Source organism: Oenanthe melanoleuca, chromosome 25 (genome assembly GCF_029582105.1).
Source record: "Oenanthe melanoleuca isolate GR-GAL-2019-014 chromosome 25, OMel1.0, whole genome shotgun sequence".
Classification (NCBI taxonomy): domain Eukaryota; kingdom Metazoa; phylum Chordata; class Aves; order Passeriformes; family Muscicapidae; genus Oenanthe; species Oenanthe melanoleuca.
Window position 1 is genome coordinate 5,319,037 of NC_079358.1, and position 27,731 is coordinate 5,346,767.

Here is a 27,731-nt window from a genome sequence, read left to right on the forward strand (position 1 = left end):
CAATATAGGACGACTCGAGATGCTGTGATCCCCATTCACAAGATGATCCGTGAGCTGGAGAGCCAAGGGGTGGTGAGCAAAACACACTCACCCTTCAACAGCCCCATCTGGCCTGTGCGAAAATCTAATGGAGAATGGAGACTGACTGTGGACTATCGTGCCTTGAATGAAGTGACTCCACCGCTGAGCGCTGCCGTGCCAGACATGCTGGAGCTGCAGTACGAGCTGGAGTCCAAGGCAGCAAGGTGGTATGCCACCATTGACATCGCCAATGCGTTTTTCTCCATTCCTCTGGCAGCAGAGTGCAGGCCTCAGTTTGCTTTCACCTGGAGGGGTGTGCAGTACACCTGGAACCGACTGCCCCAGGGGTGGAAACACAGTCCCACCATCTGCCATGGGCTGATCCAGGCTGCACTGGAAAAGGGTGAGGCTCTGGAACATCTACAATATATTGATGACATCATCGTATGGGGGAACACAGCAGCAGAAGTGTTTGAGAAAGGAGAGAAAATTATCCAAATCCTCCTGGAAGCCGGCTTCGCCATCAAGAAGAGTAAGGTTAAGGGACCTGCACGTGAGATCCAGTTCCTGGCAGTGACGTGGCAAGATGGACGGTGTCCGATTCCTACTGATGTCATTAACAAAATTACAGCTATGTCCCCACCTACTAACAAGAAAGAGACCCAAGCTTTCCTAGGTGCTATAGGCTTTTGGAGAATGCACATCCCTGAGTACAGCCAAATTGTAAGCCCTCTTTACCAGGTCACTCGCAAGAAGAACCATTTCCACTGGGGCCCTGAACAACAACAAGCTTTTGCCCAGATCAAGCAGGAGATCGCTCATGCAGTGGCCCTTGGCCCAGTCAGGATGGGACCACAGGTAAAGAATGTGCTCTACTCTGCAGCTGGGAACCATGGTCTGTCCTGGAGCCTTTGGCAGAAGGTGCCTGGTGAGACCCGAGGCCGACCCCTGGGATTCTGGAGCCGAAGTTACAAAGGGTCTGAAGCCAATTACACTCCCACAGAGAAGGAAATCCTGGCTGCCTATGAAGGAGTTCAAGCTGCCTCAGAGGTGATTGGCACGGAAGCACAGCTTCTCCTGGCACCCCGACTGCCAGTGCTGGGGTGGATGTTCAGCGGAAAGGTTCCCTCAACCCACCATGCCACCAGTGCCACGTGGAGCAAGTGGATTGCCCTCATCACTCAGTGTGCCAGAATTGGAAAACTGAATCGCCCTGGGATTTTGGAGATAATTACAAACTGGCCAGAAGGTGAAGATTTTGGTCTCGCTGACGAAGAGGAGCAGGAAGAAGTGATCCGGGCTGAAGAAGCCCCACCATACAACCAACTGCCAGCAGATGAAAAATGCTACTCCCTTTTCACCGACGGTTCCTGTCACATTGTGGGGATGAACTGGAAGTGGAAAGCAGCCGTATGGAGCCCCACACGACAGGTTGCACAAGCTACCGAAGGAGAAGGTGGATCAAGTCAACTTGCTGAGCTCAAAGCTGTTCAGCTGGCCTTGGACATTGCTGAGAGAGAGAAATGGCCAAAGCTCTACCTTTACACTGACTCCTGCATGGTAGCCAATGCTCTGTGGGGGTGGCTGGAGGGGTGGAAAAAGGCTGATTGGCAACGTAGAGGAAAACCAATCTGGGCTGCTGAGGAGTGGAAAGACATTGCCACTCGGGTAGAGAAGCTACCCGTGAAAGTCCGTCATGTGGATGCCCATGTTCCCAAGAGTCGGGCTAATGAAGAACACCACCATAACGAGCAAGTAGATCAGGCTGCACAGATAGAGGTCTCAAAGATAGACTTAGATTGGGAACACAAGGGAGAATTGTTCCTAGCTCGATGGGCCCACGATGCCTCAGGTCATCAGGGCAGAAATTCCACCTACAAGTGGGCACGAGACCGAGGGGTGGATCTAACCATGGACAGCATCTCCCAGGTTATCCACGACTGTGACACGTGCGCTGCCATCAAGCAGGCCAAGCGGGTGAAGCCCCTCTGGTATGGGGGGCGGTGGTCCAAGTACAAGTACGGAGAGGCCTGGCAGATTGACTATATCACACTGCCTCAGACCCGCCAAGGCAAGCGCTACGTGCTGACCATGGTGGAAGCCACCACCGGGTGGTTGGAGACCTACCCTGTGCCTCATGCCACTGCTCGGAACACCATCCTGGGCCTGGAAAAGCAAGTCCTCTGGAGGCATGGTACCCCTGAGAGAATTGAGTCAGACAATGGGACTCATTTCAAAAATAGCCTTATAAGCACCTGGGCTAGAGAACATGGCATTGAGTGGGTGTATCATATTCCCTACCATGCACCAGCAGCTGGGAAAGTCGAACGGTGCAATGGCCTGCTTAAAACCACCTTAAAGGCACTTGGTGGGGGGACTTTCAAAAACTGGGAGATCAATCTACCAAAGGCCACCCGAGGTTCCACTAACCGAGCAGGCCCTGCCCAATCTGAGCTCCTGGGAACCCCAGATGGAGATAAGGTCCCTGTGGTACACCTGAGAGGCATGTTAGGAAAACCTGTTTGGGTGAACTCTCCCTCCAGATAAGACAATCCTGTTCGTGGGGTGGTTTTCGCTCAAGGACCAGGTTGCACTTGGTGGGTGATGCAAAAGGATGGACAGACCCGATGCATACCCCAAGGAGACCTTGTTCTAGGGTGAACTATCTATGATACTGTGCCTGTAGCTGCATGTATGTATATAATATAGAAGTTTTAATTTGCTGTAGCATGTTGGCATGGAAAAAATTCGGGGTGGATAATGTTGGGGGTTGAGTGTTTTTCCTATTGCTGTGTCAATTTAAAGAATTTTTTCCCATTGTCATGCCAATGGAGCTGCCGGTTACACCGCAGATCTTTGCAGGCTCTGGACAAAAGGGGTAGGTGGGATCGGCTTGGAGAGGGGCTCTCATGCTTCCAGAGGGGACTTGTGTTTCCGGGAGCGGGGAGGAGGACCCTCTCTCGGTCTTGGAGCCACGCGGCCGAACGCAGGAGAGCCAGACCCTCTGCCATCACCTGCCCTGCATCTGCTCTGCTCCAGCCTCCAGTCTCTGCGGACACAGCTGACCACCAGAACCCAAACGGTGAGCGAGGAGCTGCCCGCTCCAGCCGCTCCCACCCGAGACCGGCGTGGCCGCGGCCGCCCCTTCCCGCCTCCGCTCCCGCCGAGAGAGAGCGTGCTCACAGCTAAAGAAAGGACTGGAACCGAATTATCTGTTCTGTTTTGTTGGTAATTTTAACAATTACTGTTGTTTCTGCTGGTACGGTTGGATATATTAGTAAAAGAGCTGTTATTCCTACCCCCTTATCTCTGCCTCAGAGTCCTTGATTCAAACGTTTATAATATTTGGGGGGAGTGGAATTCGGGTCTCTGTTTAAAAGGAAAATTTCTGCCTTTCTTGGCAGACTCCTGTCCTTCAAACTAGGACACCTGTGCACGCCTGAGTGCACCTGGGGGGCACCTGGGTGGCTCCTTTTAACACCTGGGGGTCACCTGGAGGTCACCTGTGCACACCTGAGCACACCTGGATGTCCCAGATCTCCTCCAGCCTCTCCCCTCACAAGAAAAAATGAGGAGAAAAAGGCGAAAAACAGGAAAATGTGAGAGGAAAAAATGGCGGGAAACGTGAGGGGAAATGGCGGGAAAAGTGAGGGGAGAAATGGCGGGAAATGTGAGGGGAAATGGCGGGAAACGTGAGGGGAAATGGCGGGAAATGTTCCCAGTTTGCTCCCAGTTCGTTCCCAGTTCGTTCCTATTTTGTTCCCAGTTTGCTCCCAGTTCACTACCAGTGCTCCCAGTTCACTCCCAGTGCTCCCAGTTTGTTCCCAGTTCTCCCAGTTTGAGCTCCCAGTGCTCCCAGTTTGAGTTCCCAGTGCTCCCAGTTTGAGCTCCCAGTTTGCGTTCCCAGTGCTCCCAGTTTGTTCCCAACTTGTTCCCAGTTCATTCCCAGTTCGTTCCCAGTTTGTTCCCAGTGCTCCCAGTTTGTTCCCAGTGCTCCCAGTTTGCTCCCAGTTTGTTCCCAGTGCTCCCAGTTCATTCCCAGTGCTCCCAGTTTGCTCCCAGTTTGTTCCCAGTGCTCCCAGTTTGTTCCCAATTTGTTCCCAGTTCATTCCCAGTTCGTTCCCAGTTTGTTCCCAGTGCTCCCAGTTTGTTCCCAGTTTGTTCCCAGTTCGTTCCCAGTTTGTTCCCAGTGCTCCCAGTTTGTTCCCAGTTTGTTCCCAGTTCGTTCCCAGTTTGTTCCCAGTGCTCCCAGTTTGTTCCCAGTGCTCCCAGTTTGCTCCCAGTTTGTTCCCAGTGCTCCCAGTTTGTTCCCAGTTCATTCCCAGTTCATTCCCAGTGCTCCCAGTTTGCTCCCAGTTCGTTCCCAGTGTTCCCAGTTCGTTCCCAGTGCTCCCAGTTTGCTCCCAGTTCGTTCCCAGTGTTCCCAGTGCGGCTCTGGCCTGTCCCCAGTTCCACCCATGACGTCATCCCCTCCCCATCCAATCAGACACTGACCAGGGGGCGGAGCCAGACGTGCTCTGAGCTCTGATTGGTCTTTATTGCAAAGGGCGGGGTCAGGGGGTCACCCAGGGGTCACAGGAGGGGTCAGGGGTCACTCGGGGGTCACTCAGGGGGCAGAGGTCATCCAGGGTCATGGGAGGGGTCAGGGGTCACTCAGGGGTCACTCAGGGGGGGTCAGAGGTCATTCAGGGGTCACTCAGGGGGGTCAGGGGTCACTGAGGGGTCACAAGAGGAGTCACTGGTCACTCAAGGGGGGTCAGTGGTCAGTCAGGGGGGTCAGAGGTCACTCGGGGTCACAGGAGGGGTCAGTGGTCCCTCAGGGGTCACTCAGTGGTCACAGTCAGGGTCGGTGGTCACCCGGGGTCACTCGGGGGTCACTGAGTGTCACTCGGGGTCATAGTCGGGGTCACTCGGGGTCACTCAGGGTCATACTAGGGATCACTTGGGGTCACTCGGGGTCACACCGGGGGACAGTGGTCACTCGGGGTCACTCTGGGTCACTCGAGGTCACACTGGGGGTCATTCAGGGTCACACCGGGGGTCACTCGGGGTCACACCGGGGGTCACTCAGGGTCACTCGGGGTCAAACCAGGGGTCAGTCGGGGTCACATTCGGGGTCGGCAGCCACTCGGAATCACACGAGGGGTCAGTGGTCACTGGGGGTCACTCGGGGTCACACCAGGGGACAGTGGGGGTCACTCGGGGTCAGTCGGGGTCAGTCGGGGTTACACCGGGGGTCAGTGGTTACTCGGGGTCACTCGGGGTCACTCGGGGTCACTCGGGGTCACACCGGGGGTCCCTCGGGGTCCGTGGTCACTCAGGGTCACTCGGGGTCACTCGGGGTCACTCAGGGTCACTCGGGGTCGCTCGGGGTCACTCGGGGTCACTCGAGGTCACTCGGGGTCACACTCGGGGTCGGGGGTCACTCAGGGTCACTCAAGGTCGCTCAGGGTCACACTCGGGGTCGGTGGTCACTCGGGGTCACTCGAGGTTGCTCGGGGTCACACCGGGGGTCCCTCGGGGTCGGTGGTCACTCGGGGTCACTCTGGGTCACTCCGGGGGTCACTCGGGGTCACTCTGGATCACACTCGGGGTCGGTGGTCACTCGGGGTCACTCGAGGTCACTCGGGGTCACTGGGGGCCACAGCCGGGGCCGGTGGCCGCGCCGTCGGCGCCGATGACCGCGCGGATCCAGGCCAGCTCGGGCTGCACGCGCGCGTAGACGCCCGGCCGGCCCCGCTGACCACAGGGGTGCTCGCCCCAGGACACCACGGCCTGGAGCTGCCCCCCGCAGAGCAGGGGACCCCCCGAGTCACCCTGGGGACAGACGGACACAGGGACATGGGGACACTGGGGACATTGGGGGACATTGGGGACACTGGGGACATTGGGGACATTGGGGACATTGGGGACATTGGGGACATTGGGGGGATTGGGGACATTGGGGACACTGGGGGGATTGGGGACATTGGGGGGATTGGGGAGACACAGGTAACTCACAGGTGACACACACAGGTGACACATACAGGTGACACAGGTGACACACAGGTGACACAGGTGACACACAGGTGACACAGGTCACACACACAGGTGACACACACAGGTGACACGTGACACACACAGAGGTACACACAGGTGACACAGGTGACACACAGGTGACACACTGGTGACACAGGTGACACAGGTGACACACAGGTGACACAGTGACACACAGGTGACACACAGGTGACACACAGGTGACACAGGTGACAGGTGACACAGGTGACACAGGTGACACAGGTGACACAGTGACACAGGTGACACACAGAGGTCACAGAGGTGACACAGGTGACACAGGTGACACAGGTGACACACCTGGCAGGAGTCCTTGCCGCCCTCGGCCACGCCCGCGCACAGCATGTCCGGGGTCACCTGCGCCCCGTAGGCCTCGCGACAGGTGCTGTCCTCAAACACGGTGACATTGAGGCACTGGGGCACGTCCGGGTACGACTCTGGGGACAGGGACACACCTGGGACAGGTGCCACACCTGGGACACACCTGGGACACACCTGGGACACACCTGGGGACAACTGGGGCACACCTGGGACACACCTGGGACACACCTTGGGACACCTGGGACACACCTGGGGACACCTGGGACACACCTGGGACACACCTGGGACACCTGGGACACCTGGGACACACCTGGGACACACCCGGGACACACCTGGGACACACCTGGGACACCTGGGACACCTGGGACACTGGGACACCACTGGGACACCTGGACCACCGGGACACCTGGGGACACCTGGGGGACACACCTGGGGATACCTGGGGACACACCTGGGATACACCTGGTGATACCTGGGCACACCTGGGACCACCTGGGCACACCTGGGGACACACCTGGGACATACCTGGGGCCCTCCCGGTTCCCTCCCAGTCCCCCCCAGTCCCTCCCAGTCCCTCCCAGTCCCTCCCAGTCCCCAATCCCAGTTCCCCCAGTCCCTCCCAGTCCATCCCAGTCCATCCCAGTCCCTCCCAGTTTGTCCCAGTCCGTACCCTCGGGGCTGCTGGTTGTCCCCCAGCCCATCACGGTGCAGGTGGAGCCGGGGGTGGGCGGGGCCTCGGGGAGGGGGAAGGGCCTCACCTGCGGCCCGCAGGTAAAGGGCGGCTCCACCCTCAGCAGCATCAGGTCGTGGGAGCGGCCGGAATCTCCCGCCAAAAAACCCCCCAAAAAATCCCCCAAAAAATCCCGGGAGGAATTCGCGCCGAAATTATTTTTCCCGGGAATTTTCCCGAAATTTTTCCCGATTTTTTCCCCGGGATTTTGGGGATTTTCCTCCTCCTTGCCGAAGTCCGGGTGAACCACGAGCTCCACGGCGGCGGCGAACTGCTCGTGGCCGCTCACCTGGGACAGGTGGTGCTCACCTGCGCGCACCTGCAGGTGGCTGGGAGAGAGGAGAGTTCATTCCCAGTTCAAACCAGTTCAGACCAGTTCAAACCAGTTCAAACCAATAACACCAGTAACCCCAGTAACTCCAGAAATCCCATTAATCCCAGTTTATCTCCATACCTGAGCTCACCTGAGCTCACCTGTGCTCACCTGCGCGCACCTGCAGGTGGCTGCGGGAGAAAAAATTCATTTCCAGTTCAAACCAGTTCAAACCAGTTCAGACCAGTTTAACCAGTAACACCAGTAACCTCAGTAACCTCAGAAATCCCATTAATCGCAGTTATTCCCCTCACCTGTGCTCACCTGTGCTCACCTGCGCGCACCTGCAGGTGGCTGGGAGAGAGGAGAGTTCATTCCCAGTTCAGACCAGTAACCCCCAGTTTAACCAGTAAACCCCAGTTTAACCAGTAACCTCATAAACCCCATTAATCCCAGTTATTCCCCACACCTGAGCTCACCTGTGCTCACCTGCGCGCCAGGGAGGTCATTCCCAGTACAAACCAGTTCAAACCAGTAACCCCAAATCCCGTTCCCAGTCCCTCCCAGTCCCTCCCAGTCTCATCCCAGTCCCTCCCAGTCCCTCCCAGTTCCATCCCAGTATAAACCAGTACAGACCTGGCCCGGCAGTGGGCGGCGCTCAGCACCCACCGCTCGCTCACCAGCGCCCAGTCCCATCCCAGTACAAACCAGTAACCCCGAACACCGTTCCCAGTCCCTCCCAGTTCCCTCCCAGTCCCTTCCCAGTCCCTCCCAGTCCCTCCCATTATAAACCAGTACAAACCAGTAACCCCGAACACCGTTCCCAGTCCCTCCCAGTCCCTTCCCAGTCCATCCCAGTCCCTCCCAGTCCCATCCCAGTACAAACTAGTAACCCCAAACCCCGTTACCAGTCCCTTCCCAGTTCCCTCCCAGTCCCTCCCAGTCCCTCCCAGTCCCTCCCAGTCCCTCCCATTATAAACCAGTACAAACCAGTAACCCCGAACACCGTTCCCAGTCCCTCCCAGTCCCTCCCAGTCCCTCCCAGTACAAACCAGTACAAACCAGTACAAACCAGTAACCCCGAACACCGTTCCCAGTCCCTCCCAGTCCCTCCCAGTACAAACCAGTACGAACCAGTACCTGGCCCGGCAGTGGGCGGCGCTCAGCACCCACCGCTCGCTCACCAGCGCCCAGTCCCATCCCAGTATAAACCAGTAACCCCAAACCCCGTTCCCAGTCCCCCCCAGTCCCTCCCAGTCCCTCCCAGTCCCTCCCAGTACAAACCAGTATTCCCAGTACCTGGCCCGGCAGTGGGCGGCGCTCAGCACCCACCGCTCGCTCACCAGCGCCCCCCCGCACACGAACTGGTCGAACTGGAACAGCCGCACGAGCCCCGCGTGCGCCGCGCGGGGACACTCGGAGCCCCCCAAAATCCGCGTGGGGCGGGGCCGGCCTGGGGGAATTCCCAAAATTCCCAAAATTCCCGAAAATCCAAAAATTTTACCCAAAAAAATCCCGAATTTCGTTAAAAAAACGGTCCCGAAATTGGTTAAAATGAGCAAAAATGTTCCCAAAAAATCGCCTCAAAATCGCTCCCAAATCTGGGAAAATTCCCCAAAAATTATTCCCTAAAAATCCCAAAATTCCCGAAATTCCCAAAATTCCCGAAATTTTCCACAAAAAATTCCGGAATTCCACCCAAAAATCGGCCCCGAAATTGGTAAAAATGAGCAAAAATATTCCCAAAAAATCGACTCAAAATCGCTCCCAAATCTGGGAAAATTCCCAAAAATTATTCCCTAAAAATCCCAAAATTCCCGAAATTCCCAAAATTTATTCCCTGAAATTCCCTAAAAAATCCCGAAATTCCCAAAATTTTCCCCAAAAATTTGGGAATTCCGCAAAAAAAATCGGCCCCAAAATTAGTTAAAATGGTGAAAAAATGTCCCGAAATCGCCTCAAATCTTCCCTGGAACTCCAAAATTTCCCCAAATTTTCCCCAAAATCCCCCCAAAATTCCCCAAATCCCAAAAATGTTACCTCCAATTTTCCCCCAAATCCCCCCGAAACTCCCCAAATCCCCCCAAATTTTCCCCAAAATCCCCCAAATCCCCCCCGGATCCCCCAAATCTTCCCAGAAATTCCCCAAAATTTCCCCTAAAATTCCCCAAATCCCCCCAAATTTTCCCCAAATCCACCCCCCCCGAATCCTCCAAATCTCCCCCAAAATTCCCCAAATTCCCCCCAAATTCCCGCAAAAATCCCCCAAATCCCCCAAAATTCCCCCGAAAACCCCAAATTTCTCCCAAATCCCCCCAAATCTTCCCTGGAACTCCAAAATTTCCCCCAAATCCCCCCAAGTATTCCCTAAATCCCCCCCAAAATTCCCCCAAATCCCCCCCCTAAATCCCCCAAATTCCCCCAAATTTCCCCTAAATCCCCCCAAATTCCCCCTAAAATTCCCACAAATGTTCCCATAATCCCCCAAATTTCTCCCAAATTTCCCCAATTTTTCCCCAAATCCCCGCAAATCCCCCCAAAATCCCCAAAAATTCCCCCCAAAATTCCCCCAAATTTCCCCCCAAATCCCCCAAATTCCCCCAATTTTTCCCCAAAATCCCCCAAATGCCCCAAATTTCCCCCAAATCCACCAAATTTCCCCTAAATCCCCCCAAAATCCCCCTAAAATTCCCCCAAATGTTCCCAAAACCCCCCAAATTCCCCCAATTTCCCCCATATTTCCCCCAATCCCCCCAAAATCCCCCCAAATCCCCCCAAAATCCCCCCAAAATCCCCCCAAAATCCCCAAAATTCCCTAAATTCCCCGAAAAATCCTCCAAATCCCCCCAAATTCCCCCAATTTTTCCCCAAATTCCCCAAATTTCCTCTAAATTCCCCCAAAAATCACCCAAAATTCCCCCAAATTTCCTCCAAATCCCCCCAAATCCCCCCTTAAATCCCCTAAATTTTCACCTAACCCCCCAAAATCCCCCAAATTTTCTCAAAATCCCCCGAAATTTCCCCCAAATTTCCCCCAAATTCCCCCAAATTCCCCCATTTCGGGTCCCTCACCGGGGGGCAGCAGCAGCAGCAGAACCAGAACGAGGCTCGGGGGGTTCATGGTGGGGGAGGGGCGCGCCCGGGGCCGGATTTTGGGGGGCCCCGCGTGACCCCCCGGCAATTAAAGCGGGGCCTCGTTAATGATTAATTAGCGATTAATTAAATCCCGCCCGCCCCTCCCCCCCCCGCGCGCTCTCCAGGTGGGACCTTCCCACCCCTCCCCCACCCCTGGATAAAAGGATTTTGGGGGATTTTGGGGGATTTTGGGGGAATTTTCGGGGATTTTGGGGGAAATTTGGGAGAATTTTGGGGGGGTTTGGAGGGATTTGGGAGGAAATTTTGGGAATTTGGTGGAATTTTGGGGGAATTTTTGGGGATTTGGGGGGATTTTTTTTGAGAATTTTGGGGAGATTTTGGGGGATTTTGGGGGATTTTTTTTGGGATTTTGGAGGATTTTTTGGGGGAATTTTCGGGGATTTTAGGGGATTTTGGGCGGGTTTGGGGAATTTTGGGGGATTTTGGGGGAATTTTTTGGGATTTTGGGGGAAATTTTGGAGATTTTTGGGGTGATTTGGGGGGGGTTTTTGGGGGGATTTTGGGAGGATTTGGGGGGATTTTGGGGTGTTTTGAGCAATTCTGGGGAGAATTTGGGAATCTCAATCCCCCAAATTCCATCTGGTTTCCCACAAATCCCCCCCAAATTCCATCTGAATCTTCCAAAAATCCCCCCAAATTCCACCTAAATCCCCCAAAATCCCCCTAAAATTCCATCTCAATCCTCCAAAATCCCCCAAATTCCACCTAAATTCCACCTAAATCCCCCAAATCCCCAAAAATCCCCCAAAATTCCCCCAAATTCCATCTAATTTCTCACAAATTCCCCCAAATTCCACCTCAATCCCCCCAAAATCCCCCAAAATCCCCCCAAAATTCCATCTAAATCCTCCAAAATCCCCCAAAATTCCCCCAAATCCCCAAAAATCCCCCTAAAATTCCACCTAAATCCCCCAAATTCCATCTGAATCTTCCAAAATTCCCCCCAAATTCCATCATTATCCCCCAAATTCCACCTAAATCCCCCCAAAATTCCCCCAAAATTCCCGTAAAATTCCACCTCAATCCCCCCAAAATCCCCCCGAACCCCCCCCAAAATCCCCCAAAATCCCCCGAATTCCACCAAATTCCACCTAAATCCCCCCAAACCCCCCCAAAATCCCCCTAAAATTCCACCTAAATCCCCCCAAATTCCATCTAATTTCCCCCAAATCCCCCAAATTGGGTTGGGTCAATGGGGCCCTCGTTGGGTTTGGGGAACTCTTGGCTTGGCCAAACTCTTAGTGGAACTCATCGGGTTGGGTCAACCAAGACCCCGTTGGGTTGGACAACGTCTTGGGTTTGGGGAGCCCTTGGGTTGGGCAAACTCTTGGTGGACCCCGTTGGGTTGAGTCAACCAAATTCCATCTCAATCCCCCAAAATTCCATCTAAATCCCCCCAATTCCCCCCAACCCCCCCCAAAATAACCCCGGCATAAACCACCGCCGGACGCGCGCCGGATTTCCACCGAGCATCTTTATTCCCCGCGCTCAGGCGTCCCCCATGGTGTCGCGGATCCAGCGGGCGTAGCGGCAAACCTTGGTGTAGACGCCGGGGCGCCGGGGCTGCCCGCAGCGCTCCATGCCCCACGAGACGATGCCCTGCAGCGCCCCCCGGCACACCAGGGGCACCCCCGGAGTCACCCTGGGGGACGCAGAGCGGTGCCGGCGTCAGGGGAGGGGCGTGGGGGGTGGTGGTGGGGGTTTGGGGGGGGGATTGGGGTGGGCGAAGTCTTCGGTTGGGTTGGGTCAACCAAGACCTCGTTGGGTTGGTCAAAGTCTTGGTTGGGTTGGGTCAACCAAGACCTCGTTGGGTTTGGGGAGCCCATGGGTTGGTCAAACTCTTCATTGACGTCATTGAGTTTGGGGAATTCTTGGGTTGGCCAAACTCTTGGTTGACCTTGTTGTGTTTGGGGAACTCTTGAGTTGGTTGAACCCTTGGGTTGGGTTGGGTCAACCAAGACCTCGTTGGGTTGGTCAAAGTCTTGGTTGGGTTGGGTCAATGGAGACCTTGTTGGGTTTGGGGAACTCTTGGGTTGGTCAAACTCTTGGTGGAGATGGTTGAGTTGGGTCAACCAAGACCTCATTGGGCTTGGGGAACTCTTGGGTTGGTCAAACTCTTCATTGACCTCATTGGGTTTGGGGAGCCCTTGGGTTGGTCAAAGTCTTGGGTTGGGTTGGGTCAACCAAGACCTCATTGGGTTGGACAATGTCTTGGGTTTGGGGAGCCCTTGGGTTGGTCAAACTCTTGGTGGAGATTGTTGGGTTGGGTCAACCAAGACCTCATTGGGTTAGTCAAACTCTTGGTTGGGTTGGGTTTGGGGAGCCCTTGGGTTGGTCAAAGTCTTGGGTTGAGTTGGGTTTGGGGAATCCTTGAGTTGGCCAAACTCTTGGTGGAGATTGTTGGGTTGGGTCAACCAAGACCTCGTTGGGTTTGGGGAACTCTTGGGTTGGTCAAACTCTTCATTGACCTCGTTGGGTTTGGGGAGCCCTTGGGTTGGTCAAAGTCTTGGTGGACCTCGTTGGGTTGGGTCAACCAAGACCTCATTGGGTTGGTCAAACTCTTGGGTTTTGGGAACTCTTGGGTTGGTCAAAGTCTTGGGTTGGGTTGGGTCAATGGGGACCTCGTTGGGTTTGGGGAATCCTTGGGTTGGTCAAACTCTTGGTTGGGTTGGGTTTGGGGAATGCTTGGGGTGGGTGAAGTTTTGGGTTGGGTCAACCAAGACCTCGTTGGGTTGGACAAACTCTTGGGTTTGGAGAACTCTTGGGAGGAGATGGTTGGGTTGGGTCAACCAAGACCTCATTGGGTTGGCCAAACTCTTGGGTGGGTTGAGTCAACCAAGACCTCATTGGGTTGGTCAAACTCTTGGGTGGGTTGAGTCAACCAAGACCTCATTGGGTTGGTCAAACTCTTGGGTGGGTTGAGTCAACCAAGACCTTGTTGGGTTGGTCAAACTCTTGGGTTTTGGGAACTCTTGGGTTGGTCAAACTCTTGGTTGAGATGGTTGAGTTGGGTCAATGGGGCCCTCGTTGGGTTTGGGGAACTCTTGGATAGGTCAAAGTCTTGGGTTGGGTTGGGTCAACCAAGACCACATTGGGTTGGTCAAACTCTTGGGTTTTGGGAACTCTTGGGTTGGTCAAACTTTCATTGACCTCGTTGGGTTTGGGGAAACCCAACCCAACCCAACCCAACTCAACCAGGTGTGCCCAGGTGTGTTTTTAACCCCCCAGGTGTGCCCAGCTGCCCCCAGCTGTGCCCAGGTGCCCCCAGGTGTGTTTTTAACTCCCCCAGGTGCCCCCAGGTGTGTTTCTACCCCCCCCAGGTGTGTTTTTAACTCCCCCCAGGTGTGTTTTTAACTCCCCCCAGGTGTGTTTTTACCCCCCAGGTGAGTTTTAAACCCCCCAGCTGCCCCCAGGTGTGTTTTTAAGCCCCCAGGTGTGTTTTGCCCCCCCAGGTGTGTTTTAACTCCCCCCAGGTGTGGTTTTACCCCCCCAGGTGTGTTTCTGCCCCCCCCCCCCCAGGTGTGCCCAGGTGTGTTTATTAACTCCCCCAGGTGTGTTTTAACTCCCCCCAGGTGTGTTTCTACCCCCCCAGGTGTGCCCAGGTGTGTTTTTAACTCCCCCCAGGTGTGTTTTACCCCACCCCCCCAGGTGTGTTTTTACCCTCCAGGTGTGTTTTTCCCCCCCAGGTGTGTTTTTAACCCCCCCAGGTGTGTTTCTACCCCCCCAGGTGTGTTTTTCCCCTCCAGGTGTGTTTCTCCCCCCCAGGTGCGGTTACCTGGCAGGAGTCGGCCCCGCCCTGCACGTTGCCAGCGCAGATCATGTTGGCCGTGATGGAGCCGGGGTAGAAGCGGCGACACTCGGCCGGGGAGAAGAGCGTGACATTGACACACTGCAGCACCTCGGGGTACGTCACTGCCAGGTGAGACAGGTGGGACAGGTGAGATACAGGTGAGACAGGTGAGACAGGTGAGACAGGTGAGACAGGTGAGAACAGGTGAGATACAGGTGAGACAGGTGAGATACAGGTGAGACAGGTGAGAACAGGTGAGATACAGGTGAGACAGGTGAGGCTGAGGCAGGTGAGGCAGGTGAGACTGGTGAGACAGGTGAGACAGGTGAGGCAGGTAGACAGGTGAGGCAGGAGAGACAGGTGAGACAGGTGAGATACAGGTGAGACAGGTGAGACAGGTGAGACAGGTGAGACAGGTGAGATACAGGTGAGACAGGTGAGACAGGTGAGACAGGTGAGGCAGGTGAGACAAGAGGGACAGGTGAGACAGGTGAGACAGGTGAGATACAGGTGAGGCAGGTGAGATACAGGTGAGATACAGGTGAGGCAGGTGAGACAGGTGAGATACCTGTGAGACAGGTGAGTCAGGTGAATCAGGGGGCTACTGGGACCACCAGGTGAGACAGCTGAGTCAGGGGGGCTATCGGCCCCCACCAGGTGAGTCAGGGGCCACCAGGTGAGACAGGTGACCAGGAGTGGACCTACGTGACCAGCTGATGACCCAAGTGACCACCAGGGCTCCAAAGTGACCACCAAGTGACTCAGGTGGCCACCAGGTGAGACAGGGGCCACCAGGTGGGACAGTTGACCGCCAATGGTCAAAGGTGACCACGAATTTTAATTCCCCCCAGGTGCCCCCATGTGCCCCCAGGTGTGTTTTTATCCCTCCCAGGTGCCCCCAGCCGTGCCCAGGTGCCCCCAGGTGTGTTTTTAATTCCCCCCAGGTGCCCCCAGGTGTGTTTTTATCCCCCTCAGGTGCCCCCAGGTGCCCCTCCCCTACCTTCGGGCGAGGTGGTGGCGCCCCACCCCGAGGTGACGCAGGCGGTGCCGGGGCGGGGCAGGCAGGTGTGCCCAGGTGTGTTTTTATCCCTCCCAGGTGTATCCCAGGTGCCCCCAGGTGCCCCCAGCCATGCCCAGGTGTGCCCAGGTATGTTATTATCCCTCCCAGGTGTCCTCAGGTGCCCCCAGGTGCCCCCAGCCATCCCCAGGTGTGCCCAGGTGTGTTTTTATCCCCCTCAGGTATATCTCAGGTGCATCCCAGGTGCCGCCAGGTGCCCCCAGGTGTGTTTTTATCCCTCTCAGGTGTGATTTATCCCTCTCAGGTGTGCCCAGGTGTAACTCAGGTGTGCCCAGGTGTATCTCAGGTGTGCCCAGGTGCTCCCAGGTGTGATTTATCCCCCCAGGTGCCCCTGCCCTACCTTCGGGCGAGGTGGTGGCGCCCCAGCCCGAGGTGACGCAGGCGGTGCCGGGGCGGGGCAGGCAGGTGCTCCCAGGTGTGTTCCCAGGTGCTCCCAGGTGTGTTTTTATCCCCCCCAGGTGTATCTCAGGCGCCCCCAGGTGCTCCCAGGTGTGTTTTTATCCCCCCCAGGTGTATCCCAGGTGCCCTCAGGTGTATCTCAGGTGCCCCCAGGTGTGTTTTTATCCCTTCCAGGTGTATCTCAGGTGCGTTTTTATCCCCCCCAGGTGTATCCCAGGTGCCCCCAGGTGTGTTTTTATCCCAGGTGCCCCCAGGTGTGTTTATATCCCCCCCCAGGTGTGTTTTTATCCCCCTCAGGTGTGCCCAGGTGTGTTTTTATGCCCCCCAGGTGTCCCCAGGTGCCCCCAGGTGCGCCCCTGCCCTACCTTCTGGCGAGGTGGTGGCGCCCCAGCCCGAGGTGACGCAGGCGGTGCCGGGGCGGGGCAGGCAGATGCTCCCAGGTGTGTTTTTATCCCTCCCAGGTGCCCCCAGTCATGCCCAGGTGTATCTCAGGTGCCCCCAGGTGTGTTTTTATCCCTTCCAGGTGTATCTCAGGTGCGTTTTTATCCCTCCCAGGTGCCCCCAGGTGTGCCCAGGTGTATCTCAGGTGTCCCCAGGTGCCCCCAGGTGCGCCCCTGCCCTACCTTCGGGCGAGGTGGTGGCGCCCCAGCCCGAGGTGACGCAGGCGGTGCCGGGGCGGGGCAGGCAGGTGCCCCCAGGTGTGTTTTTATCCCCCCCAGGTGTGTTTTTATCCCTCCCAGGTGTGATTTATCCCTCTCAGGTGTATCCCAGGTGCCCCTGCCCTACCTTCGGGCGAGGTGGTGGCGCCCCAGCCCGAGGTGACGCAGGCGGTGCCGGGGCGGGGCAGGCAGGTGTGCCCAGGTGTGTTTTTATCCCTCCCAGGTGTATCCCAGGTGCCCCCAGGTGCCCCCAGGTGTGTTTTTATCCCCCCCAGGTGTATCTCAGGTGTCCCCAGGTGCCCCCAGGTGCCCCTGCCGTACCTTCTGGCGAGGTGGTGGCGCCCCAGCCCGAGGTGACGCAGGCGGTGCCGGGGCGGGGCAGGCAGGTGGCCACGGGGAGGGGCCGGACGCGCTCGGACAGGGCGGCCGGAGCCACGAGCTGCAGCAGCATGATGTCATTGTCCTTGGTGCTGGGGTCGTAGCCGGGGTGCGCCACGCGCCGGGCGACCATGCGGCGCTGCTCGCCGAACTCGCGGGCGTAGAGACGGTGTTTGCCAAGGGCCACCGTGGTGATACTGAGGGGACAGGTGAGACAGGTATGGACAGGTGAGATATGGGACAGGTGAGAGATGGACAGGTGAGACAGGAGATACAGGTGAGATATGGACAGGTGTGACCATGCGGCGCTGCTCGCCAAACTCGCGCGCGTACAGACGGTGCTTCCCCAGCGCCACCGTGGTGATTCTGACAGGTGAGATATGGACAGGTGAGACAGGTGAGACACAGGTGAGATATTTGACAGGTGAGATACAGGTGAGAGATGGGACAGGTGAGATATGGACAGGTGACCATGCGGCGCTGCTCGCCGAACTCACGCGCGTACAGGCGGTGCTTCCCCAGCGCCACCGTGGTGATTCTGACAGGTGAGATTTGGGACAGGTGAGATACAGGTGAGATACAGGTGAGATATGGGACAGGAGATACAGACAGGTGACCATGCGGCGCTGCTCGCCAAACTCGCGCGCGTACAGACGGTGTTTACCAAGGGCCACCGTGGTGATTCTGACAGGTGAGACAGGTGAGACAGGTATGGACAGGTGAGATACAGGTGAGAGATGGGACAGGTGAGATACAGGTGAGAGATGGGACAGGTGAGATATGGACAGGTGACCATGCGGCGCTGCTCGCTGAACTTGCGGGAATAGAGGCGGTGCTTGCCCAGGGCCACCGTGGTGATTCTGACAGGTGAGAGATGGACAGGTGAGATATGGGACAGGTGAGATACAGGTGAGAGATGGGACAGGTGAGATACAGGTGGGACAGGTGACCATGCGGCGCTGCTCGCCGAACTCGCGGGCATAGAGACGGTGTTTGCCCAGGGCTACTGTGGTGATACTGAGAGACAGGTGAGAGAGGTGAGACAGGTATGGACAGGTGAGATATGGGACAGGTGAGATACAGGTGACCATGCGGCGCTGCTCGCTGAACTCACGGGCGTAGAGACGGTGCTTGCTCAGCGCCACCGTGGTGCGTCTGAGGGGACATGGACAGGTGAGATACAGGTGAGACACAGGCGAGATAACGGTGAGATAGAGGTGAGATGGGACAGGTGAGACAGATGAGATACAGGTGAGAGAGGTGTGGGACAGGGACAGATGAGACAGGACAGGGACAGGTGAGACAGGGACAGGTGTGGGGAAGGTGTGGGAGCCATTTTTCCTCCAAGTGTCCCAGGTGTGTCCCACATCACCCAACTGTGCCCAGGTGTATCCCAGGTGTGCCCAGGTGTCCCAGGTGTATCCCAGGTGTCCCCAGGTGTCCCAGGTGTGTCCTTACCCAGGTGTGGTACAATGTGCCGCCGTCACCACCCAGCGCGGCGCCACCAGCACCCCTGTGAGTGTGCCCAGGTGTGCCCAGGTGTTCCCAGGTGTCCCCAGGTGTCCCAGGTGTGCCTAGGTGTGTCCAGGTGTATCCCACATCCCCCAGGTGTATCCCAGATGTGCCTAGGTGTGTCCAGGTGTATCCCACATCCCCCAGGTGCCCCCAGGTGTATCCCAGGTGTTTCCCAGGTGTGCCCAGGTGTATATCCCCAGGTGTATCCCAGGTGTTCCCAGGTGTCCCCAGGTGTATCCCAGGTGTATCCCAGGTGTCCCCAGGTGTATCCCAGGTGTGCCCAGGTGCCCCCAGGTGTCACCCAGGTGTCCCCAGGTGTATCCCAGGTGTGTCCTCTCCCCCAGGTGTATCCCAGGTGTATCCCAGGTGCCCCAGGTGTACCCCAGGTGTATCCCAGGTTCCCCCAGGTATCCCAGGTGTCCCCAGGTGTGTCCCAGGTGTGTCCTTACCCAGGTGTGTCCTTACCCAGGTGTGGTGCAGTGCGCCGCCGTCACCACCCAGCGCGGCGCCACCAGCACCCCCCCGCAGTACAGTTTGTACATGTCCAGCACGGCCGCCTGCCAGGGCTGCGAGTGCGGCACGCAGGCGCGACCGCCCACCACGCGCGTGTCACCTGCCGCACCTGGGGACAGGTGGGGACATCGGTCAGAGACAGCCCTGACACCTCTGTGTCACCTGTGTCATCTGTGTGTCACCTGTGTCACCTGCCGCACCTGGGGACAGGTGGGGACAGCAATGAGAGACAGTCCTGACACCTCTGTGTCATCTGTGTCACCTGAGTGTCACCTGTGTCACCTGTGTCACCTGTCACCCCTCACTGACCACGCGCGTGTCACCTGCCGCACCTGGGGACAGAAATGGGACAGGTGACATCCCCCTGTCACCCCCTGTGTGTCACCTGTGTCACCTGTCACACCTGTCACCCCTCACCGACCACGCGCGTGTCACCTGCCGCACCTGGGGACAGCAGGGACATCGGTCAGAGAGAGCCCTGACACCTGTGTGCCACCTGTGTCACCTGTGTGTCACCTGTGTGCCACCTGTGTGTCACCTGTGTGTCACCTGCCGCACCTGGGGACAGGTGGGGACATCGGTCAGAGACAGCCCTGACACCTGTGTGTCACCTGTGTCACCTGTGTGTCATCTGTCACACCTGTCACCCCTCACTGACCACGCGCGTGTCACCTGCCGCACCTGGGGACAGCAATGGCACAGGTGACATCCCCCGTCACACCTGGGGACAGCAATGAGACAGGTGACATCCCCCTGTCACCCCCTGTGTGTCACCTGCCGCACCTGGGGACAGGTGGGGACAGCAATGAGAGACAGTCCTGTCACCTGTGTGTCATCTGTGTCACCTGTGTGTCACCTGTGTCACCTGCCACACCTGGGGACAGCAGGGGACATCGGTCAGAGACAGCCCTGACACCTCTGTGTGTCACCTGTGTGTCACCTGTCACCTGTGTGTCACCTGTCCTCTGTCCCATTGTCCCCTCACCTGTCCCCTCACCCGTCTCACCCGTCCCCATTGTCCCCTCACCTGTCGCTCACCTGTCCCTCCCCTGTCCCTCACCTGTCCCCTTAGCTGTGCTCACCTGCCCCGTCACCTATCCCATTGTCACCTGTCACTCACCTGTCCCCTCCCCTGTCCCTCACCTGTCCCTCACCTGGCCCCTCACTTGTCACTCACCTGTCCCCTCACCTGTCCCTGCTCACCTGTCACTCACCTGTCCCATTGTCACCTGTCCCCTCCCCTGCCCCTCACCTGTCCCTCACCTGCGCTCACCTGTCAGCAGCAGCAGCGCTCACCTGTCCCATTGTCACCTGTCACTCACCTGTGCTCACCTGTCCCCTCCCCTGTCCTGGTGTCCCCTCACCTGTCCCTCACCTGTCCCTCCCCTGTCCCTCACCTGTCCCTCACCTGTCCCTCACCTGTCCCTCCCCTGTCCCTCACCTGTCCCTCACCTGCCCCTCACCTGTCCCTCACCTGTCCCTCCCCTGTCCCCATTGTCACCTGTCCCATTGTCCCCTCCCCTGTCCCCTCCCCTGTCCCATTGTCCCCTCACCTGTCCCTCACCTGCGCTCACCTGTCAGCAGCAGCAGCGCTCACCTGTCCCTCCCCTGTCCCCATTGTCACCTGTCCCCTCACCTGTCCCCCCCTCACCATTGTCCCCTCACCTATCCCCTCCCCCGTCCCTCACCTGCGCTCACCTGCCAGCACCAGCAGCGCTCACCTGTCCCCACACCTGTCCCATTGTCACCTGTCCCTCACCTGTGCTCACCTGTCAGCAGCAGCAGCGCCATCGTCCCCACCAGGGGCGCCGCGGGAGCCGCCAGGGGGCGCCACCTCATGGCAGCTGCAGGGGCGGACCCACAAATTTGGGGTCAGTTCCGGCAATTTTGGGGCGTTTGGGGTCATTTTCGGTGATTTTGGGTCATTTTCGGTCCGTATTGGACCATTTTGGGCCATTTTGGGGTAATTTTGATTCATTTTGGGTCATTTCGGGTCCATTTTTGGTCATTTTGGGCCATGTTTGGTCATTTTGGGTCATTTTGGGGTAATTTTGGGTCATTTTGGGGTAATTTTGGGACATTTTGGGCCATTTGGGTCATTTTGGGTCATTTTGGGCCATTTTGGGTCATTTTGGGTCATTTTGGGGTAATTTTGGGACATTTTGGGTAATTTTGGGTCCATTTTTGGTCATTTTGGGTCATTTTGGGGTAATTTTGGGCCATTTTGGGTCATTTTGGTTCATTTTGGGACATTTTTGGACATTTTGGGTCATTTTGGGTCAATTTAGGTTCATTTTGGGCCATTTTGGGTAATTTGGGGCCATTTTGGTTTATTTTGGGTCATTTTGGGTCATTTTGAGTCAATTTTGGGACATTTTGGGACATTTTGGTTCATTTTGGGACATTTTGGGACATTTTGGGTAATTTTGGGTCCGTTTTTGGTCATTTTGGGACATTTTGGGTAATTTTGGTTCATTTTGGGACATTTTTGGACATTTTGGGTCATTTTGGGTCATTTTAGGTTCATTTTGGGTAATTTTGGGTCCATTTTGGGTCATTTTGGGCCATTTAGGGACATTTTGGATCATTTTGGGTCATTTGGGTTCATTTTGGGTCATTTTTGGACATTTTGGGTCATTTTGGGTCATTTTGGGTCATTTAGGGGTAATTTTGGGCCTATTTGAGTCATTTTGGGTCATTTTGGGCCATTTTGGGGTCATTTTGGGTAATTTTGGGCCATTTTGGTCATTTTGGGGTAATTTTGGGTAATTTTGGGTCCATTTTGGGACGTTTTGGGTCATTTTGGGTCATTTTGGGTTAATTTTGGGCCATTTTGGGTCATTTCAGGCTCTCTCCCCCCCCATTCCCCTCCCCCACCCCGCCCCCATTTCGCAAGGGTGACGTCATCGGGCCCAGCCCGGCTGGGGCTCATTACCGAGGGCGTTAATTGGCCTCAATTAGCGGCGCCGCCCCGCCCCTCCCCCACCCCGGGGCTCTGTGACCTGCGGGGACCCCGCGGGGGCTGATGGGAAAAGGGGCGGGGCCCAGTTTGGGGTCCCAGTTCAGGTTCCCAGTTTGGGATCCCAGTTTGGGGTTGGGTTCCCAGTTTGGGTTCCCAGTTTGGAGAAGTTCCCAGTTTGGGGTTGGGTTCCCAGTTTGGGTTCCCAGTTTGGGTTCCCAGTTTGGGTTCCCAGTTTGGATTCCCAGTTTGGGGTTGGGTTCCCAGTTTGGGTTCCCAGTTTGGGTTCCCAGTTTGGATTCCCAGTTTGGGGTTGGGTTCCCAGTCTGGGTTCCCAGTTTGGGTTCCAGGTCCCAGTTTGGGGTCCCAGTTTGGGGTTCAGGTCCCAGTTTGGGGTCCCAGTTTGGATTCCCAGTTTGGGGTTGGGTTCCCAGTTTGGGTTCCAGGTCCCAGTTTGGGATTTCGTTCCCAGTTTGGGTTCCCAGTTTGCGGTTGGGTTCCCAGTTTGGGGTTCAGGTCCCAGTCTGGGTTCCCAGTTTGGGTTCCCAGTTTGGGATTTGGTTCCCAGTTTGGGTTCCCAGTTTGGGTTCCCAGTTTGGTGTTGGATTCCCAGTCTGGGTTCCCAGTTTGGGTTCTCAGTTTGGGATTTTGTTCCCAGTTTGGGTTCCCAGTTTGGGGTTGGGTTCCCGGTTTGGGTTCCCAGTTTGGATTCCCAGTTTGCGGTTGGGGTCCCAGTTTGGGTTCCCAGTTTGGATTCCCAGTTTGGGGTTTGGTTCCCAGTTTGGGGTCCCAGTTTGGGGTTGGATTCCCAGTTTGGGTTCCCAGTTTGGATTCCCAGTTTGGGGTTGGATTCCCAGTCTGGGTTCCCAGTTTGGGTTCCAGGTCCCAGTTTGGGTTCCCAGTTTGGGTTCCAGGTCCCAGTTTGGGATTTCATTCCCAGTTTGGGTTCCCAGTTTGCGGTTGGGTTCCCAGTTTGGGTTCCCAGTTTGGGATTTTGTTCCCAGTTTGGGTTCCCAGTTTGGGATTTTGTTCCCAGTTTGGGTTCCAGGTCCCAGTTTGGGTTCCCAGTTTGGGTTCCCAGTTTGGGATTTTGTTCCCAGTTTGGGTTCCCAGTTTGGGATTTTGTTCCCAGTTTGGGTTCCAGGTCCCAGTTTGGGTTCCCAGTTTGGGGTTGGGATCCCAGTTTGGGATTTCGTTCCCAGTTTGGGTTCCCAGTTTGGGGTCCCAGTTTGGGGTTGGATTCCCAGTCTGGGTTCCCAGTTTGGGGTCCCAGGTTGGGTTCCAGGTCCCAGTTTGGGTTCCCAGTTTGGGATTTGGTTCCCAGTCTGGGTTCCCAGTTTGGAGTCAGGCCCCGCCCACCGGAAGTTGGCCCCGCCCCTTCCCCGTGGGAACCGGAACCAGGGAGAGACTGGGACAAACTGGGACAAACTGGGACAAACTGGGATGAACTGGAACCAACTGGGAGAGGGGGAAATTGTGAACTGGGGCAAACTGGGCCAAACTGGGAGAGAAGAGACTGCGGGAACTGGGACAAACTGGGATTGGATCAAACTGGGACTGGGACAAACTGGGACAAACTGGGACAAACTGGGAGAGGGTGACATGGGGACTGGGACAAACTGGGACCCCGGGACAGGGACAAACTGGGATAAACTGGGACAAACTGGGATAAACTGGGACAGGGTGACACCAGGAACTGGGGCCAAACTGGGAGAGGAGGACACTGGACTGGGTCAAACTGGGACAAACTGGGAGAGGAGGGATTGAGGCCAAACTGGGACAGGGTCAAACTGGGACGGGGTCGAACTGGGACTGGGCCAAACTGGGATGGGGTGACACCAGGACTGGGACAAACTGGGAACTGGGACAAACTGGGACAAACTGAGAGAGGGACAAACTGGGAACTGGGATAAACTGGGACAGGGTCAAACTAGGACTGGGGCCAAACTGGGACAGGGTGACACCGGGACTGGGACAAACTGGGACAAACTGGGACAGGGTCAAACTGGGACTGGGACAAACTGGGACGGGATCAAACTGGGACTGGGACAAACTGGGACGGGGTCAAACTGGGACTGGGACAAACTGGGAACTGGGCCAAACTGGGACAGGGTCAAACTGGGACTGGGACAAACTGGGACAAGGACAAACTGGGGACTGGGAACTGGGGACGAACTGGGACAGGGTGACACCGGGACTGGGACAAACTGGGACAGGGTCAAACTGGGACTGGGACAAACTGGGACTGGGACAAACTGGGACTGGGACAAACTGGGAGAGGACCAAACTGGGACAGGGACAAAATGGGACAAACTGGGACGGGGTCAAACTGGGAACTGGGCCAAACTGGGAACTGGGAACTGGGCCAAACTGGGACAGGGTGACACCAGGAACTGGGGCCAAACTGGGACAGGGTGACACTGGGACTGGGACAAACTGGGACAAACTGGGACAAACTGGGAGAGGGACAAACTGGGACTGGGACAAACTGGGACAGGGTGACACCAGGAACTGGGGACAAACTGGGACAGGGTCAAACTGGGACTGGGACAAACTGGGACAAACTGGGAGAGGGCCAAACTGGGACTGGGACAAACTGGGACTGGGGCCAAACTGGGACAGGGTGACACCAGGAACTGGGGACAAACTGGGACAAACTGGGAGAGGGCCAAACTGGGAAATGGGGCCAAACTGGGACAGGGTGACACCGGGACTGGGACAAGCTGGGACAGGGTGACACCAGGAACTGGGGACAAACTGGGACAGGGTCAAACTGGGACTGGGACAAACTGGGACAGGGTGACACCGGGACTGGGACAAACTGGGACAGGGTGACACCAGGAACTGGGGCCAAACCGGGTGGGGGTGACACCATCACTGGCCCAAACTGGGTTATACTGGGACCCCCCCCACCCCCCCCCTCCCCCTCCCCCTCCCCCTCCCCCCCCCCAAACCTGGTCGCCGCCCCTCGGGGGGGCCGGGGGGGGGTGGGGCCACCGCGGCTCCTCCGCCGCTCGCCGCCGTCGCCGCCGCCGTCCCCGCGCTGTCCCCGCGCTGTCCCCGCGCGGGGGACACGCCCCTCCCCCACCCCCCGCGCTGCCACGCCCCCTCCCCTCCCCCACCCCACCCCCCCCAAAATTTTTTTTTTTTTTTTTAATTGGGGCGTGGGGGGGACGCGGATTAATCCGGGCGGGGCCCCCGGGGTGGGGGAGGGGAGGGAGGGGGTGGAGGGGGTGGGGGAGGGGCGGGGAGGGAAGGGAAGGGGGAGGAGGGGTTTGGGATTGTGGGAGGGGGAGGGGGTTTGGGGGGTTCTGATTGGCTGAGAGGGGATTGGGGGGGGGGGAGAAGAAAAATTTGGGGGGTTCTGATTGGTTGGGGGGGATTTTGGGAAGGGAGAATTTTGGGGGATTTTGGGGAGATTTTTGAGGAATTTTGGGGGAAATTTGAGGGAATTTTGGGAGGATTTTGGGGGATTTTGAGGGAATTTTGGGGGAATTTTGGGGAGATTTTTGAGGAATTTTGGGGAAATTTTTAGGGAATTTTTTGGGAATTTTGGGGGAATTTTGGGGATTTTGGGGAATTTTGGGGGGATTTTGAGGGAATTTTGGGGGATTTTAGGGGAATTTTGGGAGGATTTTGGGGGGATTTTGAGGGAATTTTGGGGGGATTTTGAGGAAATTTTGGAGGGATTTTGGGGGAATTTTGGGAGAATTTTGAGGGAATTTTTTTGGATTTTAGGGGAATTTTGGGGGAATTTTGAGGGAATTTTGGGGAGATTTTTGAGGGAATTTTGGGACGATTTTGGGGGAATTTTGGGAGGATTTTGGGAGAATTTTGAGGGAATTTGGGGGGAATCTTGGGGGGATTTTGAGGGAATTTTGGGGGGATTTTGGGGGAATTTTGTTGGGGATTTTAGGGGAATTTTGGGAGGATTTTGGGGGAATCTTGGGGGGATTTTGAGGGAATTTTGGGGGATTTTGAGGGAATTTTGGGGGAATTTTAGGGGAATTTAGGGGGAATTTTGGGGGGATTTTTGGGGAATTTTGAGGGAATTTCACTTTTCCTGCCACTCCCCCTCACATTTCCCGCCATTTCCCCCTCACGTTTCCCGCCATTTCCCCCTCACATTTCCCGCCATTTCCCCCTCACGTTTCCCGCCATTTTCCCACTCAAATTTTCCACCCCCAAAATACCCAAATTTGGTTTTTCTCCCCCATTTTCTGCCCCCCCCCCCTCAAAAACCCCCAGAACCGCCCGGTCCAATCAGTGTCTTTATTGTGGGCGGAGCTCGCGCCGCCTTTAAATTAAAATACAAAACCCCAAAATCCCAAAAAACACCCCAAAAAAATCCTGTGTGGGGGAGGGGCTGGACCCATTTCGAGGTGGGGGAGGGGGATGGGGGGAGGGGGAAGGGTCGCCAGGGCTGGAGGAGGCACCGGGAACATCCCAGAATTCCCTTCCCGCCGTTTTCCGGGGAATTCCGGGTGATTGGAGGCGCCTCCAGGACTTCCGGGAGCTCCTCGGAGAATTTTTACGATTCTTGGTTGACCCAAAGTCTCTTGGTTGACCCCAAAGACTCTTGGTTGACCACCAGGACTTTTGGTTGACCATCACAAGTCTTGGTTGACCATAAGAACTCCTGGTTGACCACCACGATTGTTGGTTGACCCCAAAGACTCTTGGTTGACCTCCATGGCTCTTGGTTGATGCCAAAATCGCTTTTTTTGACCACCAGGACTCTTGGTTGACCATAAAAACTCCTGGTTGACCCCAATGACTCTTGGTTGACCATCACAACTCTTGGTTGACCACCATGATTCTTGGATGACCACTATGACTCTTTGTTGACCACCATGATTCTTGCTTGACCACCATGGCTCTTGGTTGACCCCAATGACTCTTGACTGACCTCCATGGCTTGTGGTTGACCCCAAAGACTCTTGGTTGACCCCAATGACTCTTTGTTGACTTCTACGTCTCTCTGTTGACCACCATGATTCTTGGTTGACCACTATGACTCTTCGCTGACCACCATGACCCTTGGTTGATGCCAAAGTCTCTTGGTTGACCATCACAACTCTTGATTGACACCAATGACTCTTGGTTGACCCCAAAGATTTTTGGTTGACCCCAAAGACTCTTGGTTGACCCCAATGACTGTTGGTTGACCACCACGACTCTTGATTGACCACCACAACTCTTGATTGACCACCATGACTCCTGGTTGACCACCACAACTCTTGGTTGACCCCAAGGACTCTTTGTTGACCACCACGACTCCTGGTTGACCACCACAACTCTTGGTTGACCCCAATGACTGTTGGTTGACCACCACGACTCTTGGTTGACCTCCATGACTCTTGGTTGATGCCAAAGTCTCTTGGTTGACCACCACAAGTCTTGATTGACACCAAAGACTCTTGGTTGACCACCACAACTCTTAGTTGACCACCATGATTCTTGGATGACCATAAAAACTCCTGGTTGACCACCACAACTCTTGGTTGACCACCACAACTCTTGATTGACCACCATGACTCTTGATTGACCCCAATGACTGTTGGTTGACCACCACGATTCTTGATTGACCACCATGACTCTTGGCTGGCCCAAATGACTCTTGATTGACCACCACAACTCTTGATTGACCACCAAAACTCTTGGTTGACCACCATGACTCCTGGTTGACCCCAAGGACTCTTTGTTGACCACCACGATTCCTGACTGACCACCACAACTCTTGCTTGACCCCAATGACTGTTGCTTGACCACCACAACTCTTGGTTGACCACCATGACCACCACCACCCTTCCTCGCCCCCAACAACACCCTGCTGACCCTCTCC

General features: G+C 56.2%; 2 protein-coding genes and 1 long non-coding RNA gene across 3 annotated transcripts; 1 reads left to right on the forward strand and 2 right to left on the reverse strand.

Annotated features, from left to right (window-relative positions):
- The first annotated feature begins 5,282 nt into the window (after positions 1 to 5,282).
- LOC130262975 (uncharacterized) lies at positions 5,283 to 5,695 on the forward strand. Its single transcript, XR_008842225.1, has 3 exons — positions 5,283 to 5,373; positions 5,463 to 5,511; positions 5,642 to 5,695. It is a non-coding gene; the product is annotated as an uncharacterized LOC130262975 (long non-coding RNA).
- On the reverse strand, positions 5,585 to 10,597 carry LOC130262810 (trypsin-like). The gene is made up of 5 exons (XM_056510288.1): positions 10,512 to 10,597; positions 8,739 to 8,892; positions 7,067 to 7,455; positions 6,376 to 6,512; positions 5,585 to 5,838 (listed from the first exon to the last, which is right to left on the reverse strand). Exons 1-5 carry the CDS (start codon positions 10,558 to 10,560, stop codon positions 5,653 to 5,655), a joined length of 915 nt encoding a protein of 304 aa, XP_056366263.1. The 5' UTR covers positions 10,561 to 10,597; the 3' UTR covers positions 5,585 to 5,652.
- Positions 10,598 to 12,083: 1,486 nt separating this feature from the next.
- Positions 12,084 to 19,943, reverse strand: LOC130263329 (kallikrein-8-like). The gene is given in 10 exon segments (XM_056510836.1): positions 12,084 to 12,221; positions 12,223 to 12,237; positions 14,371 to 14,507; positions 16,843 to 17,096; positions 17,333 to 17,437; positions 17,506 to 17,583; positions 17,872 to 18,054; positions 18,880 to 19,036; positions 19,345 to 19,371; positions 19,925 to 19,943. Coding segments are annotated over 10 exon segments (1,113 nt in total).
- Between the last annotated feature and the right edge of the window lie 7,788 nt (positions 19,944 to 27,731).

What these genes read in the sequence shown, in the direction of transcription:
- LOC130262810 (XM_056510288.1), bottom strand. Translation starts at nt 10,560, where the DNA reads ATGAACCCCCCGAGCCTCGTTCTGGTTCTGCTGCTGCTGCTGCCCCCC. An exon ending in GCTGCTGCTGCTGCCCCCCG is followed by an intron (nt 8,893 to 10,511) that starts GTGAGGGACCCG and finishes GAATTCCCCCAG; the next exon opens with GCCGGCCCCGCCCCACGCGG. An exon ending in GCGGCAAGGACTCCTGCCAG is followed by an intron (nt 5,839 to 6,375) that starts GTGTGTCACCTG and finishes GTCTGTCCCCAG; the next exon opens with GGTGACTCGGGGGGTCCCCT.